This window comes from Oncorhynchus kisutch, linkage group LG27 (genome assembly GCF_002021735.2).
Source record: "Oncorhynchus kisutch isolate 150728-3 linkage group LG27, Okis_V2, whole genome shotgun sequence".
Lineage (NCBI taxonomy): Eukaryota > Metazoa > Chordata > Actinopteri > Salmoniformes > Salmonidae > Oncorhynchus > Oncorhynchus kisutch.
In genome coordinates, this window is record NC_034200.2 from 5328644 (window position 1) to 5353985 (window position 25342).

Genomic DNA, 25342 nt, shown 5'->3' on the forward strand with positions numbered 1-25342 from the left:
GTTCTTGGCTGATTTCTTTTGATTTTCCCATGATGTCAAGCAGAGAGGCACTGAGTTTGAAGGTAGGCCTTGAAAAACATCCCCAGGTACATCTCCAATTGACTCAAATGATGTCAATTAGCCTATCAGAAGCTTCTAAAGTCATGACATAATTTTCTGAAATTTTACAAGCTGTTTAAAGGCACAGCCAACTTAGTGTATGTAAAGTTCTGACCCACTGGAATTGTGATACAGTGAAGTTAAATAATCTGACTGTAAACAATTGTTGGAAAAATTACTTGTGTCATGCACAAAGAAGATGTCCTTACCGACTTGCCAAAATTATAGTTTGTTAACAAGACATTTGTGGAGTGGTTAAAAAACGAGTTTATTTACTCCAACACAAGTGTACGTTAACTTCTGACTTCAAATGTATACTAAGGCATTTGTGAAAATTCTATAGCAATATAGAGTGGGAAATCGGCCATGCGTTTTGCACTATTAATAGACACTGCAGCAAATAAAACCGATTAAAAACATCTGTCTTGTCCAGGACCGGTATACACAGACCGGTGCGCCAATCAGAGCTACAGTACACCTTTATACGGGCCTGGCATCATTCACTTTGAACTAGACTGTGTGTTTACAGGCAGTAGCACGACTTTAGATCATTAGAACGCATTCACCAAAAGCCACAAAATACAGTGCATTCGGAAAGTATTCAGACCCCTTGACTTTTTCCACACTTTGTTACGTTTAATTCTAAAATTAAATAGTTTTCCCCCCTCATCAATGTACACACAATATCCCATAATAACAAAGCAAAAACAAAAAACTGAAATGTCACATTTTCACTACCGCTGAAAAACATCCCCACACCATGATGCTGCCACCACCATGCTTCACAGTAGGGATGGTGCCAGGTTTCCTCCAGATGTCACTCTTATTCAAGTTCAATCTTGCTTTCATCAGACCAGAGAATCTGGCTTGTGTTCTGAGAGTCCTTTAGGTGCCTTTTGGCGAAGTCCAAGAGTGCTTTCCTGTGCCTTTTACTGAGGAGTGGCTTCCGTCTGGCCACTCTACCATAAAGGCCTGATTGGTGGAGTGCTGCAGAGATGGCTGTCCTTCTGGAAGGTCCTCCCATCTCCACGGAGGAACTCTGGAGCTCTGTCAGAGTGACCATCGGGTTCTTGGTCACCTCCCTGACCAAGGCCCTTCTCACCCGATTGCTCAGTTTGGCCAAGCAGCCAGCTCTAGGAAGAGTCTTGGTGGTTCCAAACTTCTTCCATTTAAGAATGATGGAGATCACTGTGTTCTTTGGGACCTTCAATGCAGCAGAGATTTTTTGGTACCCTTACCCAGATCTGTGCCTCGACACAATCTTGTCTCTGAGCTTTACGTACAATTCCTTTGACCTCATGGCTTGGTTTTTGCTCTGACATGCACTGTCAACTGTGGGACCTTATATAGACAGGTGTGTGCCTTTCCAAATCATGTCCAATCAATGGAATTTACCACAGGTGGACTCCAATCAAGTTGTAGAAACATCACAAGGATGATCAATGGAAACAGTTTGAGCTCAATTTCTGAATAATAAATAAGTTATTTCTGTGTTTTATTTTTAATACATTTGCAAAAAATTCTAAAAACCTGTTTTCGCTTTGTCATTATGGAGAATTGTGTGTAGATTGATGAGATTTTTATTTGTTTAATACATTTTAGAATAAGGCTGTAATGTAACACATTTTGGAAAAAGTCAAGGGGTCTGAAGGCTTTCCGAATGCACTGTACACCTGAATGGATTTCTGTAAATATGTAAACGCCACAGGAGTCCTCTTATCTTTGGGAACTTTACAGTCCTATTGATCAAACAACCATGAAAAGGTAGTCTCTCTCTCCCTCAGTTATGCACATCAACAACAACAACATGAACAACTAATGCTAGCCAGAGCAAGATGAGCTAAACTCTAACTAAGGAACATTAGATGAACCCTCTCAAACATTTTCAGCTAGTTGGCTGTCAAAATTGCACTGATAAAAGATGGGGAATTGTAGCCTCCTCGTCCTTCTGCAGCTTGCCTGCCAATGCATGCTTGCCCCAACCAAGCACCCAAGCTAACTGGCTAAAGTTGGCTAGCTTGCTAGCTAGCTACTTCAAGATAGAAATGAGAGAACAGCTCACTCTGACCATTTTACTCGCCGTAGCAGGGCTAGTTAGGTTGTTTACATGTTATCTAGAGTGTTCTTGACTAACTTTAACTTTTTGTCTAAGTTTACTGACACCGGTCATATTCAGCGAGTGTTGCGCATTCGTAAATGTATCAGTTGTTCGGCGCTCTGGCACACTATGCAAACGGAGTAGATAGCCAGAGTGAATATGCACGCAAGAGATATGCTAACTGGACAACAGCCGTTCTTGCTAACCAAATGACACCTGCATGCCTAGCTGTGTATTGCCACTGAAAAACAATATGAGGAGAAAAAGTAAGTCTCTCACCCACTCCTCCATGACATGACATCTTCCTAGCAGCTAGCTTGCTATCTAGCTAATCTTAGGCTCCGTGTTTTTAGCTTGCTACATACTATAAATAGATACACTAGCGTATTAGCCACATTATGACTGACTTGTGAACATTGCCCTTGCTAGTTTGATTCTATTGACATTCCCAACCTTAGTTACATTAGTCCGATTTTGTCCAGTATATTAAGTCATTGAAACTGAAACAGTGTATCCCGAATGGAGGCAGCAGACAATGTGATTTACAACCTGATAGCAATATTTTTGGGAGTACCAAGAAATGTAATGGAGAATTATATTAATCATGCATTGAACTGCTCCCCAATGCCTTAGTGAACGTCATTGAACGTTGAGTCAAATATTTTTAAAACCTATTATAAAGTTGGTGTTGTAGATATTTTTACTGGTACTATTATTGTCTGTTTGTTTCATATCTGCAAAGTAGTTCAAATGCTATCAGTTCCACTTTAAACTTTAGGTCACTAGTTACTTTGTGTGGTAAACATGAAATAATTTTTGCAATGGGAAGTAATAGTTATACAGGTTGATTGGGAAACGCTTAATGGTTGTGTTCACTGTTGACGTTGAGACTGGTGTTTTGCGGGTACTATTTAATGAAGCTACTAGTTGAGGTCTTGTGAGGCATCTATTTGTGAGGCATCTCAAACTAGACACTCTAATGTACTTGTCCTCTTGCTCAGTTGTGCACCGGGGCCTCCCACTCCACTTTCTATTCTGGTTAGAGCCTGTTTGCGCTATTCTGTGAAGGGTGTAGTAAACAGTGTTGTAGGAGATCTTCAGTTTCTTGGCAATTTCTCGCATGGAATAGCCTTCATTTCTCAGAACAAGAACAGACTGACGAGTTTCAGAAGAAAGGTCTTTGTTTCTGGCCATTTTGAGCCTGTAATCAAACCCACAAATGCTGATGCTACAGATACTCAACTAGTCTAAAGAAGACCAGATTTATGGCTTCTTTAAATCAGACAACAGTTTTCAGCTGTGCTAACATAATTGCAAAAGAGCTTTCTAATGATCAATTAGCCTTTTAAAATGATAAACTTGGATTAGCTAACACAACGTGTCATTGGAACACAGGAGTGATGGTTGCTGATGATGGGCCTCTACGCCTATGTATACAGTCAGCCACCAATTGTGCAAGTTCTCCCACTTAAAAAGATGAGAGAGGCCTGTAATTTTCATCATAGGTACACTTCAACTATGACAGACAAAATGAGAAAAACATTTCCAGAAAATCACATTGTAGGATTTTTAATGAATTTATTTGCAAATGATGGTGGAAAATAAGTATTTGGTCACCTACAAACAAGCAAGATTTCTGGCTCTCACAGACCTGTAACTTCTTCTTTAAGAGGCTCCTCTGTCCTCCACTCGTTACCTGTATTAATGGCACCTGTTTGAACTTGTTATCAGTATAAAAGACACCTGTCCACAACCTCAAACAGTCACACTACAAACTCCACTATGACCAAGACCAAAGAGCTGTCAAAGGACACCAGAAACAAAATTGTAGACCTGCACCAGGCTGGGAAGACTGAATCTGAAATAGGTAAGCAGCTTGGTTTGAAGAAATCAACTGTGGGAGCAGTTATTAGGAAATGGAAGACTGATAATCTGATAATCTCCCTCGATCTGGGGCTCCACGCAAAATCTCACCCCGTGGGGTCAAAATGATCACAAGAACGGTGAGCAAAAATCCCAGAACCACACGGGGGGACGTAGTGAATGACCTGCAGAGAGCTGGGACCAAAGTAACAAAGTCTAACATCCGTAACACACTACCCTGCCAGGAACTCAAATCCTGCAGTGCCAGACGTGTCCCCCTGCTTAAGCCAGTACATGTCCAGGGCCGTCTGAAGTTTGCTAGAGAGCATTTGGATGATCCAGAAGAAGATTGGGAGAATGTCATATGGTCAGATGAAACCAAAATATAACTTTTTGGTAAAAACTCAACTTGTCGTGTTTGGAGGACAAAGAATGCTGAGTTGCATCCAAAGAACACCATACCTACTGTGAAGAATGGGGGTGGAAACATCATGCTTTGGGGCTGTTTTTCTGCAAAGGGACCAGGACGACTGATCCGTGTAAAGGAAAGAATAAATGGAGCCATGTATCGTGAGATTTTGAGTGAAAACCTCCTTCCATCAGCAAGGGCACTGAAGATGAAACGTGGCTGGATCTTTCCACATGACAATGATCCCAAACACACTGCCCGGCCCAAACACACTGCCCGGGAAACGAAGGAGTGGCTTTGTAAGAAGCATTTCAAGGTCCTGGAGTGGCCTAGCCAGTCTCCAGATCTCAACCCCATAGAACATCTTTGGAGGGAGTTGAAAGTCCGTGTTGCCCAGCAACAGCCCCAAAACATCACTGCTCTAGAGGAGATCTGCATGGAGGAATGGGCCAAAATACCAGCAACAGTGTGTGAAAACCTTGTGAAGACTTACAGAAAACGTTTGACCTCTGTCATTGCCAAAAAAGGGTATATAACAAAGTATTGAGATAAACTTTTGTTATTCACCAAATACTTATTTTCCACCATAATTTGCAAATAAATTAATTACAAATCCTACAATGTGATTTTCTGGATTTTGTTTGTTTCTCTCATTTTGTCTGTCATAGTTGAAGTGTACCTATGATGAAAATTACAGGCCTCTCTGATCTTTTTAAGTGGGAGAACTTGCACAATTGGTGGCTGACTAAATACTTTTTTGCCCCACTGTATATTTACCATAAAAAATCTGCAGTTTCCCAGCTACAATAGTCATTTACAACATTAACAATGTCTACACTGTATTACTGATCATTTGATGTTATTTTAATGGACAAGAAAATGTGTTTTTCTTTAAAAAACAAGTACAATTCTACGTGACCCCAAACTTCTGAACGGTAGTGTATGTGTTCAACTCAACAGTGAATGTCCCTTAACCCTATTTAATTGGCATTCCAATGTCTATTATGTTATGCCTGGAGTGTGTGGCTATGCCACCAGATCTGATTATACTATCTTCCCATGAAGATTCGCAATTACACAATTTCTGCTATTTAAAGGACAGAAATGTGCACTATTCTAATTCTCCTAGCATGGAGAGCACGAAGGATTACTGAGTCCCAAATGGTACCCTATTCCCTACATAGTGAACTTATTTTGACCAGAGCTGTATGGGTAGTGCACTATAGAGGGAACAGGGTGCCATTTGGGATGCAGATTGTGACACATGTACACATGGATTTTGTAGATATGTGGTAGTAGAGTAGTGGCCTGAGAGCACACACAATGTGTTGTGAAAAGTGTTAAGAAATGTAATTTCATGTAGTATTTGTAATTGTATATAACTGCCTTAATGTTGCTGGACCCCAGGAATGTGGATCCTTAATAAATACAAATACAAAAAACTATGTTGGGCTGTGCCTGGGAAAGGAGGACAGAGAGGGTTAGTGGTGGGAAGCTAGCTCTGTGGGTGTTAGGGAAATGACAGAGTTTGGGTGTGACCTGTTCTGCTATGCCGTGATCATGTGAGACTCAAGCTAATTATGGAAGAAGAATAAGGTCGTTCCTCTCATGAGGAGGAGAGCGTATATGTGTGTGTGAGTGTTTGTGTGTGTGGCTGTGCTAGCGTGTGTGCGTGCGTATTTCATAGAACATACGTAATGTAATGTACTGTATAGGCTAAATGAGATTAGGTAGCTCTTTAGGCCATATTTGTCCTATTTCATGTTGAACAGGCTCACAGTGAAAGAGTGAATGTAGGACAAGTGGTTAGTGAGAGTGTGAGTATGGGTGCGATCTATATCTGTGTTAGTCTGTGTGTATGAATGTGTGTGTTTGTGGACAGCATGTACTCCTCACCCATTACTACCTATTTCCTGTCTCTATCTCTTTCTGCATTGTCGTTTTCTACTCTGAGCTTCCTGAGGCCTCTCCTCGTCTCGGTTTCTCCTTACAAGTGGAAACAGTGGCCAAACGGTTCAAACTGATCAATGGCCTCCCATTCACACACAAGGCCGTGTGTGAGTAAAACCCAAGCAAGCCCAAGCTGATGAAACTGCTCACTATCTTCAAGTTCACCCCCAAAAACATCTCTCTCTCTCTTTCTCTCTCCCTCCCTGCCAGACAACTTTCCAATGGCTGACATTTCTACGCTGTGACATAGAGCACCATTTCTCTCTTCCTCTCCTCTCTGATGAAATATCCTATCCCCTTGCCATGTTCACATCTCTCCCCCTCTCCCTCCCTCCTTCCCTCAGTTACTCATCCCTCCACAGATAACAGTTCTGTCGTTCTATCGCTCTGTCTGGTCACTGAGGACAGAGTTGGATCAGTGATCATTGAGGTGGGTTCTATTGGGTCACTGGCTGGAACAGAGCCCTCTGGCAGCTCAGTCTGTTAGAAGGAAAGAACACTGTACTTTTGATCTCTCTGGCCAGTGTGTGTTTGCGTTTCTGTGTGGTGTGCGTGTCTGTGAGCACACGTTTCTGTTTGTGCACGCGCGCGTGTGTGTATGCATTCTCATGCGCGCGTGTGTGTAGAACAGTGTTGACGGGTCCAGCACATCCAGGCTCTGACCCAACCAGCCCTCTCTGCTGCTCTGAGGAAACTATTACACACAGCTCAGCCTAGCTCAGAGCAGCGGCACCCGGACAATGTTCCTCTGTCCATATCTGGCTGTAAACAGGCCCTCAGAATCAGCTCATACACCCTGCCCTACTCTGGCCTGAGTTGGCATGGACAAGGACCAAGGCCAATGGTACAATCACTGGTGTCACAAAAACAAGGTGTGTGTTTTTACGCCCTACAGTCTTATGCTTCTGTATCACACACACCCATAATATTCTTTCTGACCAGGTCTTGGAGCTCCTAAGGGAAGGAAGGGATGAGTGTGTGTGCATGCGTGTGTCATCTTGGACAGAGGCCAGAACCTTGAATCAGACCTAAGAGGAGAGGTTGGTCATCCCATCTCTACAGATCTCCAGAGATAGAGAAAATAACATTGAAAGAAAGAGAGCGAGTGGAGCATTGAGCGAGAGAGAAAGAGAGGTGTTAGCCTTTCTGTCAGCACTTAAAAATAGATGGAAAATTACAGCGTCCGCCCCCCCCCCTCCTGCCCCTAGGCTGGAGCACAGGAAGTGTTGAGATGACTGACCATGACGCTATACCCTCCCCTACCTTCAGCTCTGCTCTCTATGCCTGAACTAGAGAGGTGAAGCTTTGACCCCCCACACACCCTAATCACTTCCACAGCAGACAGAGAGAAAGGGAGAACGACAGATAGAAACAGAGAGGGAATGGGGTTCTCAGCTGAGCTGATACTGCAATAATAGATGTTCTATCCTTGATATAACACTAAAAGAGGCATGTCTACCTGTCAGCTCCTTTGGAATACTTGGAAATTATGTCATTTGAATGGAAATGTTTCAAATTCATGTGATTTTAGTGCACAAAGCTCACAAGCTCGATATTGTAATATTGAGAACACAATCAGAACTCTATTTTACAGTTTACATTTGATCCAGCTATTCCAGTCAGGAAATAATCTGGTGCCGGGATTTCAAAGTAGTTTTCATTTTTCAGTTGGTGGTGACTTCGGTGATCGGTCGGATTTATGCTGCAGAATGAGAAGACAAGACGCTGTTCTCCTTCTAGATAACTATAATAAATCACTTGTGACGACACTACTGTTTACAGGGATCTTTATTTATGGACAGCTCAAAGTGGAAAGAGTATTTGTGACGCCAAGAGAGATCATATAGTCATGATCATGGATGTTCTTGGCTAGCTACAGTAGCTAAGCCACACTTGGGCTAGCTAAAGTTTGCTAGCTAGCTATCCTTGTGTTCAAAGTACAATTGTCAGAAAGTGTCTAGCTAGCTATATATGGTAACATTTGATCATAAATAGCTGAATTATTTTGATGTGGTAGTTAGCCACATTTTGGGTAGCTAGTTAGCTTGCTGGTTGCAGCACCAATGTCTGTAGCAAGTGTAGATAGCTAGATACTTTACTTCTTGGGAAACATGTTTTAGCTAGCAAACTAGCTAGCTAACATTCATTATACATCTGTTGTGTCCAACAAGTATTATCAACTACAACATTTAGTTAGCTGGCTAGTCTTAGCTGTTTAAATGGTAGTCTCATCGCATTGATTGGGAATACACTGTATGCATACACAGTACTGGTCAAACGTTTTAGAACACCTACTCATTCAAGGGTTTTATTTAATTTTTACTATTTTCTACATTGTAGAATACTAGTGAAGATATCAAACTATGAAATGACACATAATGTAGTAACCAAAAAAGTGTTAAACAAATCAAAATATATGTTATATTTGAGATTGTTCATATAGCCACCCTTTGCCTTGATGACAGCTTTGCACATTCTTGGCACTCTCTCAAAGAGTGCAGTGTATAAAGTCAGAACATCTGCTGTCTTAGCCACTGCCTGTCACCTTTGGAGTACCCCAAGCCCCGATCCTACGCTTTTCTCAATTTATATCAACAACATAGCTCAGGCAGTAGGAAGCTCTCTCATCCATTTATATGCAGATGATACAGTCTTATACTCAGCTGACCCCACCCTGTTTTTTGTGTTAAATGCTCTACAACAAAACTTTCTTAGTGTTCAACAAGCTTTCTCTGCCCTTAACCTTGTCCTAAACACCTACAAAACAAAGGTCATGTGGTTTGGTAAAAATAATGCCCCTCTTCCCACAGGTGTGATTACTACCTCTGAGAGTTTAGAGCTTGAGGTAGTCACCTCATACAAGTACTTGGGAGTATGGCTAGATGGTACACTGTCCTTCTCTCAGCCTGTAGCTTTGATATGTGCTAAGGTTAAATCTAGACTTGGTTTCCTCTATCGTAATCGCTCCTCTTTCACCCCAGGTGCCAAACTAACCCTGATTAAGATGACCATCCTACCCACGCTAGATTACGGAGACGTAATTTATAGATCCGCAGGTAAGGGTGCTGTCGAGCAGCTAGATGTTCTTTTCCATTCGGCCATCAGATTTGCCACTAATGCTCCTTATAGGACACATCACTGCACTCTATACTCCTCTGTAAACTGGTCATCTCTGTATACCCGTCGCAAGACCCACTAGTTGATGCTTATTTATAAAACCCTCTTAGGCCTCACTCCCCCCTATCTGAGATATCTACTGCAGCCCTCATCCTCCACATACAACACCCGTTCTGCCAATCACATTCTGCTAAAGGTCCCCAAACCACACACATCCCTGGGTCGCTCCTGTTTTCAGGTTGCTGCAGCTAGCGACTGGAACAAGCTGCAAAAAACACTCAAACTGGACAGTTTTATCTCCATCTCTTCATTCAAGGACTCAATCATGGACACTTACGGAAAGTTGTGGGTGCATCACGTGATGTAATGTTGTCTCTACCTTCTTGCACTTTGTGCTGTTGTCTGTGCCCAATCATGTTTGTACCATGTTTTGTGCTGCTACTATGTTGTGCTGCTGCCATGTTGTGCTGCTACCATGTTGTTGTCATGTTGTGTTGCTACCATGCTGTGTTGTCATGTGTTGCTGCCATGCTATGTTGATGTCTTAGGTATTTTTTTATGTAATTTTTGCATTTTTAATCCCAGCCCCCATCCCCGCAGGAGGTATTTTGCCTTTTGGTAGGCCGTCATTGTAAATAAGAATTTGTTCTTACCTGACTTGCCTGGTTAAATAAAATAAATAGACAAAAATGTTGCTGAGACTCATTTAATGAAGCCTAAATTAGCATTATTATTAAGTGTGATGGTTTTTGTGGAGACCTTTGCCTGTCACATTTAAAGTTATATTCATACGTTGAAAACAGCAGTTTGTGGTTGAAATTGAATGTCAGAAAGTTTCCTAAACTGACTGGAACTGATTTGCAATTGACTCCCTTTCCAACTCTACCTCACTTCCCCCATTAACAGACAATAGCTATAACATCAAGTTATGTCTGTATGTAAATCTGGCTTCCTGAATCTGAAGTGATGCATGTTCCCCTCTTTCTCCCCTCTGCCTCACACACCCAGTCACATATTCCAACCACGTGACTTGAAGTAGGAGTGGCCAGAGAGAGCACATGCAGGGGCCAGATGGTATCATGCTGTTATGACAGTAGCAGACTGGGAAATTCAAAGTTACTTTCGTTAACCCTGGTTCTCTGATAATATGAGTGAGTGACACAACGTCTGTCGGAAATGGACAGGACGAGTGACGAATAACGAGGGCCCTTCCCTCTTTATAATGCACCACTCGCCTGACCTTTGGTCATTTTAAAGCATGCACCTCTTCTTTAAGCTCTTCCGAGCAGGGAAATGCAGTGAAACAGCTCACTCATATTATCAGAGAACTGGGGTTGTGAAAGTAACCTTGAGTTCTATTTCAAATACTAATTTCAATGCCTCACAATGGGATATGATCAACTCCTGTATCGCAGACATGCTCTCCGAAGCCAGGGTAGTCCCAACAGTATCACTCCTCAGCGGCTCCGATTTGTGGGCAGAACTGAAAAAGCATGTGCGAGCAAGGAGGCCTTACACCAGCTCTATCAGGAGGAATGGGCCAAAATTTACCCAACTTACTGTGGGAAGCTTGTGGAAGGCCACCTAAAACGTTTGACCCAAGTTAAACTATTTCTGACCCACAGGGAATGTGATGAAAGAAATAAAAGCTGAAATAAATCATTCTCTCTACTATTATTCTGACATTTCACATTCTTAAAATAAAGTGGTGATCCTAGCTGACCTAAGACAGGGTGTTTTTACGAGGATTAAATGTCAGGAACTGTGATAAACTGTGTTTAAATGTATTTGGCTACGGTATATGTAAACTTACGACTTCAACTGTTTGTTAGTAGAACCCCACTTCCCCTGGCTTAGACAGCATTTAGACTCAGTGGATTATAACCTTCCCTCTGTCCAAAAGGTTCTGCAAGAAGCATAAAACCTTGGATACGGAGCATTGGTAAGGAATTATCTGTTTTAGGTCACACCAGTTGTTTCTATACAGTCAGCATGTAGAAGGGGCTCTGTCTCTCTGCAAAGTGGCAAGCCTGTCCCATTCAGATTCATCCTCCCATGGGCCAGGCCCAGAGGATCATGGTTTCTGGGTAAGGGTGGGAAATCTCTCAGTTCGTTTGGGTCAGAAGATCCCTGCGTGATGGAAGCTGCCAGGGCTCGTTGTAAAGCAGGAGAGTGATTTCTGTTAACCAGAGCCTTAGGCATAAAGTTGAGTGGGGAGAATGAGGCATAGAGATACTATAGTGGGGTGTATGAGGCATAGAGAGACTAGAGTTGGGTGTATGAGGCATAGAGAGACTAGAGTGTGGTGTATGAGGCATAGAGTGAATAGAGTGGAGACATGAGGCATAGAGTGGGGTGTATGAGGCATAGAGTGACTAGAGTGGGGTGTATGAGGCATAGAGTGACTAGAGTGGGGAGTATGAGGCATAGAGTGACTAGAGTGGGGAGTATGAGGCATAGAGTGACTCGAGTGGAGTGTATGAGGCATAGAGTGACTCGAGTGGAGTGTATGAGGCATAGAGTGACTCGAGTGGAGTGTATGAGGCATAGAGTGACTCGAGTGGAGTGTATGAGGAATAGAGAGACTAGAGTGGGGTGTATGAGGCATAGAGAGACTAGAGTGGGGTGTATGAGGCATAGAGAGACTAGAGTGGGGTGTATGAGGCATAGAGAGACTAGAGTGGGGTGTATGAGGCATAGAGAGACTAGAGTGGGGTGTATGAGGCATAGATAGACTAGAGTGGGGAGTATGAGGCATAGAGTGGGGTGTATGAGGCATAGAGTGACTAAAGTGGGGTGTTTGAGGCATAGAGGAAGAAAAGTGTAGAGCAACACCCTCGGTGTGTCAGCCCATCTATCCGCAGTGGTTTGTTTCCTGTTAGCGCAAAGAACAGCGGGCAGTGTGCGTCTTTGTGCGACGCAAAGAGATCTATGTTGGCTCAACCGTATCTGGTTGACTAGAGGTCTTCACGGGTCCAAAAAGTTAGACCCGTTCCAAAATGGACATGTGGCTTTCCCATCCAGACACAATATGTATGAATAAATAAAAAATTAAAACTGAGACCTGTTCCCGAATGAACTAGAGGACAACCAGAGGACAGTCAGACCTGTTTCCAAAAAAGGCTGTAGGAACAACAGACCCAAATAGACATGTGCCCGTTTGGATCCGAGAGACCGGTTGACCTGTTCAGATCCGAGGGTAGAAAGAGAGAGCGAGAAAGAAACCTCAGACCTAGCTCAGCCAGCGCCATCAATAAACATGGGATATTGGCCAAATGAAACACATGTATCCTTAAAAACAGCCTAGAACAAAAACATTTTACAACAATTCCTTGTGTTTTGATGTGTAGCATTTGCAAAACTTTATAGACTATTTTACAGCTGTCAGAGATCTGAGGACTAAATGCATCAGGGCATAGGGCATTGCATGCATAGGCTTAGGAATCCACTGTATGACATTAATATTTAAAATAAATTAATTTGGCCACAGAGTATTAATAGCTTCTAAAAAAATAGCTGTAGGTTAAGTTTTATCACAAGCCTACAGTTTGGAAGAATGCAATTTGGGCAGCATGTGCACCAAATATAGTGCAGCTTGTTGCATTGTGGCCATAGACATATAATCCATAGAATGGTTTTGGAACCTCTAGAAGGGTTTTAGAACCAATTTGACTGTTAAACTCATGGGTACACTACGCTTGGCTGCCAGTCTTGACTTCAATGGGAACTACCATCTATGGATTATATTTCTATGGTTCTTTGTGGCTGTCAGTTTGCCTCTCTCGCACTCTCTCTCTTTGCTCTCACTCTCCTCAGTAGCAGATGCACGTAAAGGTGAGTGTCCGGAACCCGTTACAGATGGATCTGCCCGGCTTAAGCTATAGGTATGTTTTCTTGAGTTTCAATTGGATGCAAACTTGGAGATGGTCTCCAATCCCTGTATATGGAATTCCCTCTGGACAAAAAGTCAGCTCCTACAAACTGGCAAAATAAAGGAAACACTTGAATAAATGAGGAATACAAAGTATATTGAAAGCAGGTGTTTCCACACAGGTGTGGATTAAGTTAATTAAGCAATTGACATCCCATCATGCTTAAAAATTCCCAACTGCCCATTATTTTGTCTACCATGACTAGAAGATGAGATCTCAATGACTTTGAAAGAGGGGTATCAAGGGAACATAGGGGGGGAGTGGGGGGGGGGTTTAAAGTGTGTGTCTCTCTCAGTCACCAGATCTCAACCCAAGTTACCACTTATGATGGGAGATTCTGGAGCGGTGCTTGAGACAGCATAAGTAGTCCTTTCCTGCAGTCAAATGACCTAGTGGCCTCGTATGGAATGTTATACAAATCCGGTGTTTCTATGTCAAACAGTTTTGTTATATTTCCATTCTATATCTGACATGGTACAGGTGTCTTATTTTATGTAAACCCATAATTGTGTGTGAGGTGTATACTTTTGCTTCAAAGTTGATTTGTTTAAGACTATGAAGAAACACTGTGTGACCTTTATTTAGCCCACTGCAGTAAAATGAAGACACGTTATGTTGCTGTTTCCTTTATTTTGGCAGTTACCTGTACAGTACGCCTGGGACATGAGTCACACGTAATGAAAGTAGGTGTACTCTGCTTCACAGATTAATTTTAACAGCTAGTCTGTGTAGATGCAGTCTGTATAGATGCAGACAGCAAAATGCTCTAGGGCATGGTAAGAGAAGAGATAGATGGCATCCTACTCTGTTTGTCTATTGAGACCGGAGGGAGAGTGAACATCCAGACTTCCACCCCTGGCTGGAACCTGAAAAGGCGCAGTGGGGCTGTCGAGCAACCAGGAAGTATTGGGAGTGGAAGCCGCGATGGCTCTCTGCCGCTGGTATTGCCCCTTTGCCCAATAGAGAAGAGATTTCCTGCTCTAGTATGCAAGCTAAGTCCCCACTTGCTACTGAAGCAAGCATCCTGTTGAAAACGGGTGGCTCCATAGCAAACTGCAGTATGCTCCCCTTTGTAACTGTGGACGAGACCCAGGGCTGTACTGTGCATGCACGCAAGGTCCCTGCTCTTGCGGCGAGTCACCAATGATGTGGAGTCTGCTCGGGGCAGGTGGTGGCAAGGTTAGCCTTGACAGCATAGCTGACCTGGTTTTTGAGTCTCTTGTAAGTAAACACAAAATGACAACGTTATTTGAACTATGCAAGAGAGCTAAGCTAGCGGTGTGCTAGCTGAGGTAGGCCGCATGAGCACTTTGCTTAGCATTAGTACAGCCAGCCTTACCGCGTTAGCTAGACTGTTTTAAGGCCATCTCGTGGACCGGATCACCACATTGTGGGACTGATTCAGTTAGTATGCACAAAGCAACTTAATGCTAGGTAAACTAAATACGAGAGCTAACCTAGCAATCGCTAGATTGTGGATATCTAGCTACAGTTCGCCGTGGGGCTAGTAGCGTAACTTAAGCTAGCACGGGCCAGTACTTGATGAAACCTTACAAAACTTCCAGCACTCGTTCGAGAGCAGACTGAGTATGTTTGATTCCCATGGGGTACGGGGGCCCATCATAATGCTGGGAGAAAATTATTGCTAAATGGTTTATACATGTGCTTGCACCGCGTTAGCTGAAGAAAACCACATGAATAACGTTGCTTCTTGAGTCTTTTTTGACCATAACACGGTCAGTTAAGCCAAAAGTGAACATTCGATGTACTAAACGAGAATGACGGGCGAGTGGCGCCTGATTCCTCCGTTACATCATTACGCAGTACGTCAAGTCTTGCCCCGTTACGGAATAGAAAAGTGTAGTGTTTGTAACGCAAGCTGGAGGAGAGCCTGTCTCTTGTCAGAGATCCCATTTATTTTGGGAGATTGCAAAATATGACCTTCTCATTCTAGACAGGATATATGGTTTCAGGTGATAACAAAATATGTTTTGTTTAGTTACTTTTTTCTCAACCAGTTTCTCTAACTTTATAGCAAGTCAAGGTAGCTTGCACTGCAGAGCTAGCTTGCTAAAGGTTAGGCTAGGTTCAAGATACCATTGTACCTAGTGACCTCCACCTAAGAATTATCATCACAATCAACTTAAACGGGAGGCAACAGCCATATAATATAATTGGCCAAACAGTTGTGTATTATTTGACATTACTATTAAATTAGTTTCACTTATGGGAATGGGTAATTGTTCACACGCTGCTAGCTATCGCAGAAAGCCATCACCGAAAACCATACATTTTCATTTATTCTGTGGTTTGGTAACTTCCTGTTCTTCCACGTACTCTGGCTGGGTGGAAGACGATGCAAAGTTAGACAAATGTAAAAGTATGTGGTGTCTGTGTCTCAACGGGAGCCTTCAACTGCATGGAGGCGTTGCGTTTCCACTTTGACGCCCCCATTGAAATGCATGACATTCTGTGCAACATAATGCTTATGGCTAACGTGAAACAGGCTTTATAAATTATAAAGAGGAAGGGGCTCACCGCATTCGCCACTTTACCTGTTTGTCTCCGACTAGGGTGACCACATGTCCCGCATTTTTGCCCTTTTTCCTGAGTCCCGCAACCAAACAATCATGTCCTGCATTTTATCAATGAAATTCAAACACCACAAAACATTTTTTAAGTCGATTTGTCCCGTATTTCAATCAGACATTCCATCCTGTCTCTTGCAGTTACGTTGTGCTTATGAAAATATATACACTAATTGTACAAAACATTAGGAGCACCTTTCTAATATTAAGTCGCACCCCATTTTGCCCTCAATTCAGGCAAAATGGGGTGCAATTTTGTTCAGCCTCAATTCGCTGGGACATGGACTACAAGGTGTCGAAAGCGTTCCACAGTGATGCTGGCCCATGTTGACTCCAATGCTTGATACACACAGGAAACTGTTAAATGTGAAAAACCCAGCAGATTTTGACACACTCAAACCGGTGTGCGTGGCACTTACAACCATAGCCCGTTCAAAGGCACTTTAATATTTTGTCTTGTCTGAATGGCACACATACACAATCACAATACACAAACACAATTGTTTCAAGCATTACAAATCTTTCTTTAACCTGTCTCCTCCCCTTCATATACACTGATTGAAGTGGATTTAACAGGTGATATCAATAAGGGTGTCATAGCTTTCACCTGGATTCACCTGGTCAGTCTGTCAGGGAAAGACATATCTCAAATTGTTGTTGACATCTGATATTCTGTGCAGCGGAAGATGATACGTCGGCCAATGTCATAGGCCCATCGTCAACCAATCACATTTCTCAAATATTTTGGGCCTAAATTCCAGCTAAACTTGGAGAGGACCATTATGCCTAACTACTTACAAAACATGTGCTTCTGACAAAAAGCTACAAGTAAGTAAATAGCCGTATTAGACTAAAAGATGATTATTAAGGTAATTTCATCAAACTTGTGAGGCTCTCCATGCTCATTATTCAACGTATTTGCTGCTACTTCACTCAATCTCGTTTTAAATCTCAGTTTCTGACTGTTTTACATTCCCTGAGACCAACCAGATATGTATCCTTGGCCAAATATTCCCATATTTTCATAACAACCACACGTCTCTCGTTTCTGCATCACCAAATTTTTGAGCAGGGGTGCATTCCGCCACTTCTCACAATAGTGCTCTTCTCACAATGGTGCTCATCTTTTAGTAAAGTTAGATCAAAGCTGAATCAACGTCTTGGAAGATGACATAATGATTCATTTGTATTTTACATAACAAAACCAAATATAATAGCATAGTATTAACGTCACATCAAAAACACCACCTTCGGAATACTGTAGTCAAAAATAAATTCTCATGCGGCCAAAATACAACAGCGCTCGCCACTAAGCAGAATTTGCTTAGATTGAAACAATATAGTCCTCCAGGAAGACTATATAGTCTGATAACACCATCTGCTCTAATTCGCTCACAAAAAAGTAATTCAAGAAGATCTAAATGCATATTCCCATGAAACTAATTGAGATCAAATGATTGCCATGCGATGCTGCCAACATGTTGTATTCATATAGACTACACTGTCCTGTAAAATCATCCTGTTGTCCCACATTTTGGTATTTTAAATGTGTTCACCCTTTCTCCGACAGACATCGTGTTGTTCGTTGTTCTTTATGGTAGTAATCTGCTTGCAGCCAATCCCAATGTGAGACATTGAAACGAGTATTTGAATGAGAACCCCTCACTGTGTTAAAAAAACGTATTCATGACAATACACAATGTATGTTGGCGGTTGAGAGAATGTTTCGGTTTATACAGTGCTGTTTGAAACCACACCATAAATATGGTGTTTTCATTGCTCATTCAGTCAAAACCTTTCTCAGGCTTCGTACTCCTGTGGGTATGAGTTAACTTTTAAAACTGTGAGTTAATGTCTCTATGTTGTTGTGTCGGTTTGCATGTGCTTCTGTATTGTGTTGTGTTCTGTGTGGACCCCAGGCAGGGTAGCTGTTTCTAATGTATGCCTTACAACTATCAGATTGAATAAAACAATAAACCAATAAACTCCCCAGGACCTCTCCTTTCTCTTAACCCCTGACCCCTTGATCATTCATTATGCCAGACAATCAAATCACAGCACCACATATGGCCGTAGCCCACAGCTTCATCCTGTGTCGTATCACCTTTCTTCTTACCTTGAGGGAGTCGAAGCAGGCGATGACTCGTCCATTCTCCACCTGGCAGCTCTTGGCTGGGTGGGCGAACTTACACTCCTGGTCGGAGCGTGAGCACGTGCCTCTCTGGAACTCCCGACACACCTCCAGTGTCAGCCATTTTGTGTCCCGCATGTGCGCCATGTTCATGTGCGCCATGGTCACAAAGACAGTCCAGGGAAATAATAGTAATCCGTCCGAATCGGGCTAAAGCGTGATGTGTGTGTTGGTGTGTGTCCCCTTTGGTTGGATATGTCTGCTACACCTTATTCTTCTGAAAGATCCGAGTGGATGTATCAAGGCGATAGGTGAAATGTGTTTTAAAATTGTTGTGTGTATGTTATTACCTTCCTTAAAGCATTGAGAACACACTCAACAGACAATGATCTGAGCAGAGAATGACTCTACCACTGTTTGTCTCAACTTGTATCTCACCAACAATTCAGCATGTAACCCAGAGGAAAAGTTCACTCTTCAGATCCTTCTTTCCTGACTACAACAGTGCTGTAGGCTGTGACTGAATGGAGATCAATGGAGATTAGAGACACTGAGGGGTCTGAAAGAGAGAGGCTGGGCCCAGAAGGAGAGAAGCTTTCTGGGGTAGGGTGGTAGGAGGGCAGGTGAAGGCTTAGGGCAGTAAGCCTGGTGACGATGGGGTTGGTGCAGGTCTGGGCGTGGATTTTTCAGGCGTGGGCCGTGACGAGGGGTGTGGTTGGTATCCTTGTGCTCGCGTTATCGTGGCAGCAAGCGAGGCGCGGGGGGGGGGGGGGGGTGGAGCTTCTGCTCTAGAAGCGGATCGAAGCTGCAGCAGATGTCAGGGAAGGCACTTCCTCTGTAGAGAACGAGAGAGACAGGGAGAGGGAGAAGGAGAGAGAGACATTAGCTTGGGGATATATACTTCCACAGAATCGATTTAGACTTGATTTATGCCTCCATTCATTCCTCAGTGGAAACTCCTAGAGCATGATATAGTTATTTTCCAAGAGCACGCTACTTTCCCTTATTCATTCTCTTCAGTCTCTAGAACCCATCTATGCAGCTGTGGGAACAGATAATGTGTAGAAATGTCAGCCATGCAAGGGTGTCTGCTAAAACAAATCAAACTTTCACCCTCCGTACTCCCACAAACATTACACACACACACACACACCACGCCATACCACACACAAACAGCATGTACAAAGCACTCTTTCAGTCGGAAAATCTAATCAAACCCCATATCACTTACAGTTGAGCACTGCACAACCAGACGTGGCAAATCTATTTAAAAGAGAAAGTAAGAGAGAAAGAGAGCGAAAGCAGCGGGAACTGGAGGGGAGGGTGGTAATTTCCCTTTCTCAGAAGCGGTGTGTGTGTGCGGGGACCAATGAGAGTGGGCGGAATTGCAGCAACATTCTGGGCCGAGTGCCAGGTAAATGGGAGGGGTGGAGCCAAGGCGAGGTCGACCTGGCTGACTGACTGCCACCAGAGAGAGAGAGAGAAAGAGGGAGGAGAAAATGAGGGGGGAGGAGAACCTGCGAGGAAGAGAAAAGGGTTAGTTAAAAAGTGAGTCAGAGAGAGAGAGTGAGAGAAAAGGGGGAATTAAAAAGTGAGAAAAAGAAACCCAAAGCCAGAGAGAAAGAGATAAGCCCAGGCCAAGATAATCAGTTTCCCTGCCATGACAACTATCTTATTCCTGGAAGCAGACAATGATGATGAGTTTGTTTCTCTTGCACAATTTACCAAATTTCACAACCGATCAAATAAAACCTTGCTTCCTGAGAAAGGAAACCTACTCAAGCATGTCCAGAAAGAAATGAAACCTCTACAATAAAACGACATGCCAAAAGTAATTATACCATCACAGTGAATTACCACCAATTAATGAAGTGCTAGTTATAAGAATGTAAAAAGAGTCAAATCACAGATTGAGATCACTGGCCAAACAGTACCTATGATTACTTGTCAATTCCCTTTTCCCACTGTTGGTCATGGTCATTTCTGTTAATGCATTATACTTTTGTTACAGTATTTTAATGCTCTCATTGTCAGAGTGGACACGTAGTTTGCAGAGCGCACAACCTATGCTACACTTGTGAGAAGTGATTTTTGTTTTATTTCATTCCATTTAAGTGTTTTGTCAATTTAGTCATTGTCTTTTGTTTGGAGCGCTACTGTCAATGTTGAATAAGGACGGGCACCTGATAACGTATATCAGATCAAATCTATTTTATTTGTCACATGCGCCAAATACAACAGGTAGACCTTACCATGAAATGCTTACTTACAAGCCCTTAACCAACAAGAAATAGAGTTAAGAAAATATTTACAAAATCAAATTAAAAAGTAACACAAGACAATTACGGGGCTATATACAGGGGGTACCGGTACTGAGTCAATGTGCGGGGGTACAGGTTAGTCAAGGTAACTTGTAAAGTAACTATGCATAGGTGGGGGAAAAAAGTGAGTGGAAGCAGTATAAAAACAAAGGGGGGTGTAAAAGAAAAATGTCATGCTCTGATCCAGTGGAAAGTCATAAAATAGGTATACCTGATGAGCTCTTATCTATTGCGCAAAATAGCCTACAGCTGTGTGTGTCTATTCAGAGCTCACTGGGGCGGAAACTCTGAGGGCCCAGAAGATTTTATACAATGTTGCAAGTTTGCTACAGAAAGCTTTGGGCTGGACCCACAAAAGTTGGTTGAACTATGATACAATGTTTCAAGTTCGTTGCAGACATGGAATCAGCCAATGTGATTTATAGGATATTTATTTTTATCAGGATATTTTCTACCTGCAGGCTGTTAGATTTGTGTAGGCTAATTTTACATAGATGGCAATAGAAGTAACTTTAGGTTTGTATCATTTTCATTTACATTTGTATAGAATTTTGATTAACCACATGACAATGATTGTGAGACACGAAGCCTTAAATTAAACTGTTCCACGAAAATTTGCATATGAAAACCATAACTGACACACAGATTGGTAGAAATTGTTAGATAAATTGGCATTCCACATGAGAAAGGTTGCCGACTCCTCGTGTAGCCTATTACAAGTAACTTCAGGAGTAATGGCAGAATCTGCGAAAGCCAGCAGGAACGGGAGGAGGATGGTCGGGTCAGGTTAAAGTTTTTCTCTTCTGGTTATCTTGATCTCTTGCTCCCTCTTGAGTCATTTGTATCTTATTTCATCACACAGCATCAGACAAGCATATAGTTGATTTTATTTAAACACATCGGGTGTGTCTATATATGGAAAAATACACCGTTTAAAATGTATTTTAGTCAGGGACAGCCCTAGTGAAAAGTGTTTGTTTATAATTTTATTTTTTAATTTTACCTTTATTTAACCAGGTAGGCAAGTTGAGAACAAGTTCTCATTTACAATTGCGACCTGGCCAAGATAAAGCAAAGCAGTTCGACAGATACAACGACACAGAGTTACACATGGAGTAAAACAAACATACAGTCAATAATACAGTATAAACAAGTCTATATACAATGTGAGCAAATGAGGTGAGAAGGGAGGTAAAGGCAAAAAAGGCCATGGTGGCAAAGTAAATACAATATAGCAAGTAAAACACTGGAATGGTAGTTTTGCAATGGAAGAATGTGCAAAGTAGAAATAAAAATAATGGGGTGCAAAGGAGCAAAATAAATAAATCAATTAAAATTAAATACAGTTGGGAAAGAGGTAGTTGTTTGGGCTAAATTATAGGTGGGCTATGTACAGGTGCATAATGAAACTATTGTGTTTGCCATGGGAATTTGATACATCCCACTGGGCTAAAACTGGTTGTTTCCATGTAATTTCAACAACAAAAATCTATGTGATCACATTGAATCAACATGTAAAACTGATTGGATTTGCAAAAAGTGCACATTGATGGCAAAAAGCCATAAACGTTAGGGAATTTTGTATTTTCTTTCTCCAAACTTTTCACCTAAATCCAATGGCATGATTACAGTTTTCATTGATTTCACATTGAATTCACCATAGTTTACAACTCAACCAAAAGTAAATCAAAACTAGACGTTGAACTGACATCTGTGCCCGATGGGATTTGAGTCACAGGGGCCGTTTCCCCTCTTATTATCCGAGCAGGGCCAGTGCTACACCCTCGCAAGAGAATTCAATTTCCTAGAACAGGTTGTGCACATTCAGCAATGATATGCACATTCAGCAATGCTACAAAACCACTTTGCAACATTCTGTATCACATCTCTGAAGGACACCATGTGTCACCATGACCCGGCAAACATGGAAATATTTTTACAGAGAGCTGAGCATCATAGTTTCAGAGAAAGAGAGTGTGTGTGGGGGGATAAGGGAAGAGAGAGAGAGCGAGAGAAAGCGAGAGAGAGAGAGATGAAGGGGTTGAGTAAACAAGGCTTCACCTTGGATGACTTCATGCAGGCTCAAATGAAAAGGGCCCTTAAGGTTGACAACTATGACCTTTGGAACCCAAACACACTGAATGATAACAACATAGACACTTTGGAACCGAAAGACAACACACACATACTTTGAAGTATCACGTTTTAAGGTATGACCCAGGTGCAGACAGTGTTGAAGAAACAAAAGTGTATTCTTTAAACGGGCAGGCAAACGACAGGTCAAGGCAAGCAGGGGTCAATAATCCAGAGATGGTATAAGACACCTGAACAGCAGATGGGCTCAGGGTCAGGTCAGGCAGAGGTCAGTAATCCAGAGTAGTGGGGCAAAGGAACAGGACGACAGGCAGGGTCAGGGCGGGCAGAACCGGGAAACTAAAAAACAGGAGCAAGGAACAGGAGCAGGGAAACAAAATCCTGGTAGGTCCTACGAACAAAACGAACTGGCAACAGACAAACAGAGAACACAGGTATAAATACACAGGGGATAATGGGAAAGATGGGTGACACCTGGAGGGGGGTGGAGACAAGCACAAAGACCGGTGAAACAGATCAGGGCGTGACAGGAAGACACCGAACGGAATACACACTTTCGAAAGAGAAAAGCCCAAAACAGCAAACAGAAAATAAACATTATTTTCTAATCTGACTTTGAATCTGTTTCAAAACTGCTGCACAATGTTTCATCTTAATTCCATTGAAAACGTCTGTCTGTTGTTTCATTATGGAGGTGGATGTAGTTTGAGCTTCAGAGCGTGTTGATGTTAAGACGTATTTATTTCTGAAGCTTTCTCATAGCTAATTTTAACGCTAGTGAGGTGGATACATTTTCAAATAGGAAATTAACACAAAGTAGCTCAACACAAAATTAAAGAAATAAATCCCTAAATTCCTTACCTTAGAAACCAAACTTCAATGACAAATTATATTAGCAATTTACTCTTTTCAATTTGATTACTAATCAAATTAATGAATTACTGACTATAATGTGTGTCAGATTCTCCAGTCATTTCCATGGTTTCCGTGGGTTGTGGTAGTCAGTCAGCTTGGCAGGTAGCTATGGAAGGCCGTTCAGGTCTTTATGTGTCAAAATAACACTTGGATGCATCAAATGAGCTTTTAATTTCACACGTCAAATGACACAGTTGTATTATAGAATGTTGTGTGCGCTGAATTTGAAGTCCATTAAAAAACTGTAAATTGAAAAGAAGAGGGCAGTCCATAGCGCAGACTGAGGATATCAGGGATCTGGTCTAAGATCCCTTCCAATGGCCAATCACTGCTCTTTATTAAGCTTTACGAGTCCAATACTTGATAAACAAATCTATTTTTTGAGCAATATCATTAGCATAAAATAAAATACTTTTTTTTATTTTTTAAGCACACAATATGTCTTTTAATAAAAAAAATGTATAGTCTTTTTCAACCATAACTGAAATACCAATAATTTCTGTATTACTTTAAACTGCTGGTCTAAGTTGGTCTAACAGTTCAGAAAGTAACCACCATACCTCTGATTTAACTAAATTTAAATGTCATAACCCGTTTTTGTACCCTTTCCACGCTTGGCGTGTCATTTGTTTGTAGAACGACTGTGAGAAAGTCAGTTCTGATGACTTTACAACTCCAAAATGAATTAAAATAAACATTATGCTAACACCATCTAAAATATCATTACCCTCTCCATAAATGAGCCTAACAACATATCGGTCCATATCATCAGGCTTGCTGTGCTATTTACCAATACACATTAGCACCTGTAGCCCAGCATAATTGAATAAATAAATAGGCTTAAGCATGGAGATGCCAATCTGTATTTGTGCTAATCATTACCTAGATCAATGCTTCCTAAACCTTTTCTCTCATGGCCCCCCTTTCATCATGGGGAACATCCTGTGACCCCCCCCCATTCCCCCTCACCTTTCCAAAATGCATGATCTGCTACTATTGTTTCACAAACAATATGGTATAGGCACAACACAATTATTCAATTGTAGTTAATAATTCAAACTTTTACTCATCAAGTACATACAAACACCAGTACTTGGTTTCCCTACCATATTGAAATCAAAATGAAAAAAATCATAAAGGAGAAACTGCTGTGCAATGTTGCAATGAAGACTAGACTGGGCCAATCTCTGTTGTAGATTTTCAAATAGAAATATAAACTAAAGTTGGTTCATGATGTGTTCTGTTGGTGATTATTAGGTTGCATGAACATGATTAGTGCTTTCCATCCTCAATGTTGGCCTTCAAATAGGCATAAAGAAGGAGGATAGGTTGCTGCTGTTGCCTCTGACTGGGGAGAGAAACAGGCTTGCAGGCCTACTGCCTAAGGTTCATAGAAACAGCTCTTCTCTAATTCTAGAAACTAGATATTTTAAGGTTTATAATACTACCAAAAATACCAATATAACAAATTACCTCTCATTTTGAGAAATAGCGCTCATAAGCAAGATGTGCATTGTCACTTCGCAATAGAAACCTTTTCCATTTGAAAAACATAATTTTCTATATAATTCTTATTAGTGGTTATGAATTGACCATGTTACATTTGACTGTACTATTTTATTTGTTTCAAGTTAACTCACAGATTTGAGGGTTTGTTAAAAAGATGAAAAGATTCCCCCTGCAAGTTATATGCCATCAAGCATTTTGTTAACATCGATGACAGTTTGTAAACTGGAGGTAGGCTGTCTCCCTACTACGTTGACTTCGGTTGCAGTATGACAAAGTCACTCAGAAATATATTTGATACATATGTCCGGGTTAGGGG

The 25342-nt window shown here is 41.8% G+C and overlaps 1 protein-coding gene across 30 annotated transcripts in view; it reads right to left on the reverse strand.

The window, feature by feature from the left end:
- Positions 1-25342, reverse strand: part of mbnl1 (muscleblind-like splicing regulator 1) — a 104781-nt gene that overhangs the window by 51166 nt on the left and 28273 nt on the right. For all 30 annotated transcript variants that reach the window (XM_031806998.1, XM_031807006.1, XM_031807000.1 and 27 more), the window contains one exon: positions 18173-19022. In XM_031806998.1, coding sequence (XP_031662858.1) covers positions 18173-18349 — 177 coding nt within the window. In that variant the 5' untranslated portion in view covers positions 18350-19022. The remainder of the gene's footprint in view (positions 1-18172; positions 19023-25342) is intronic.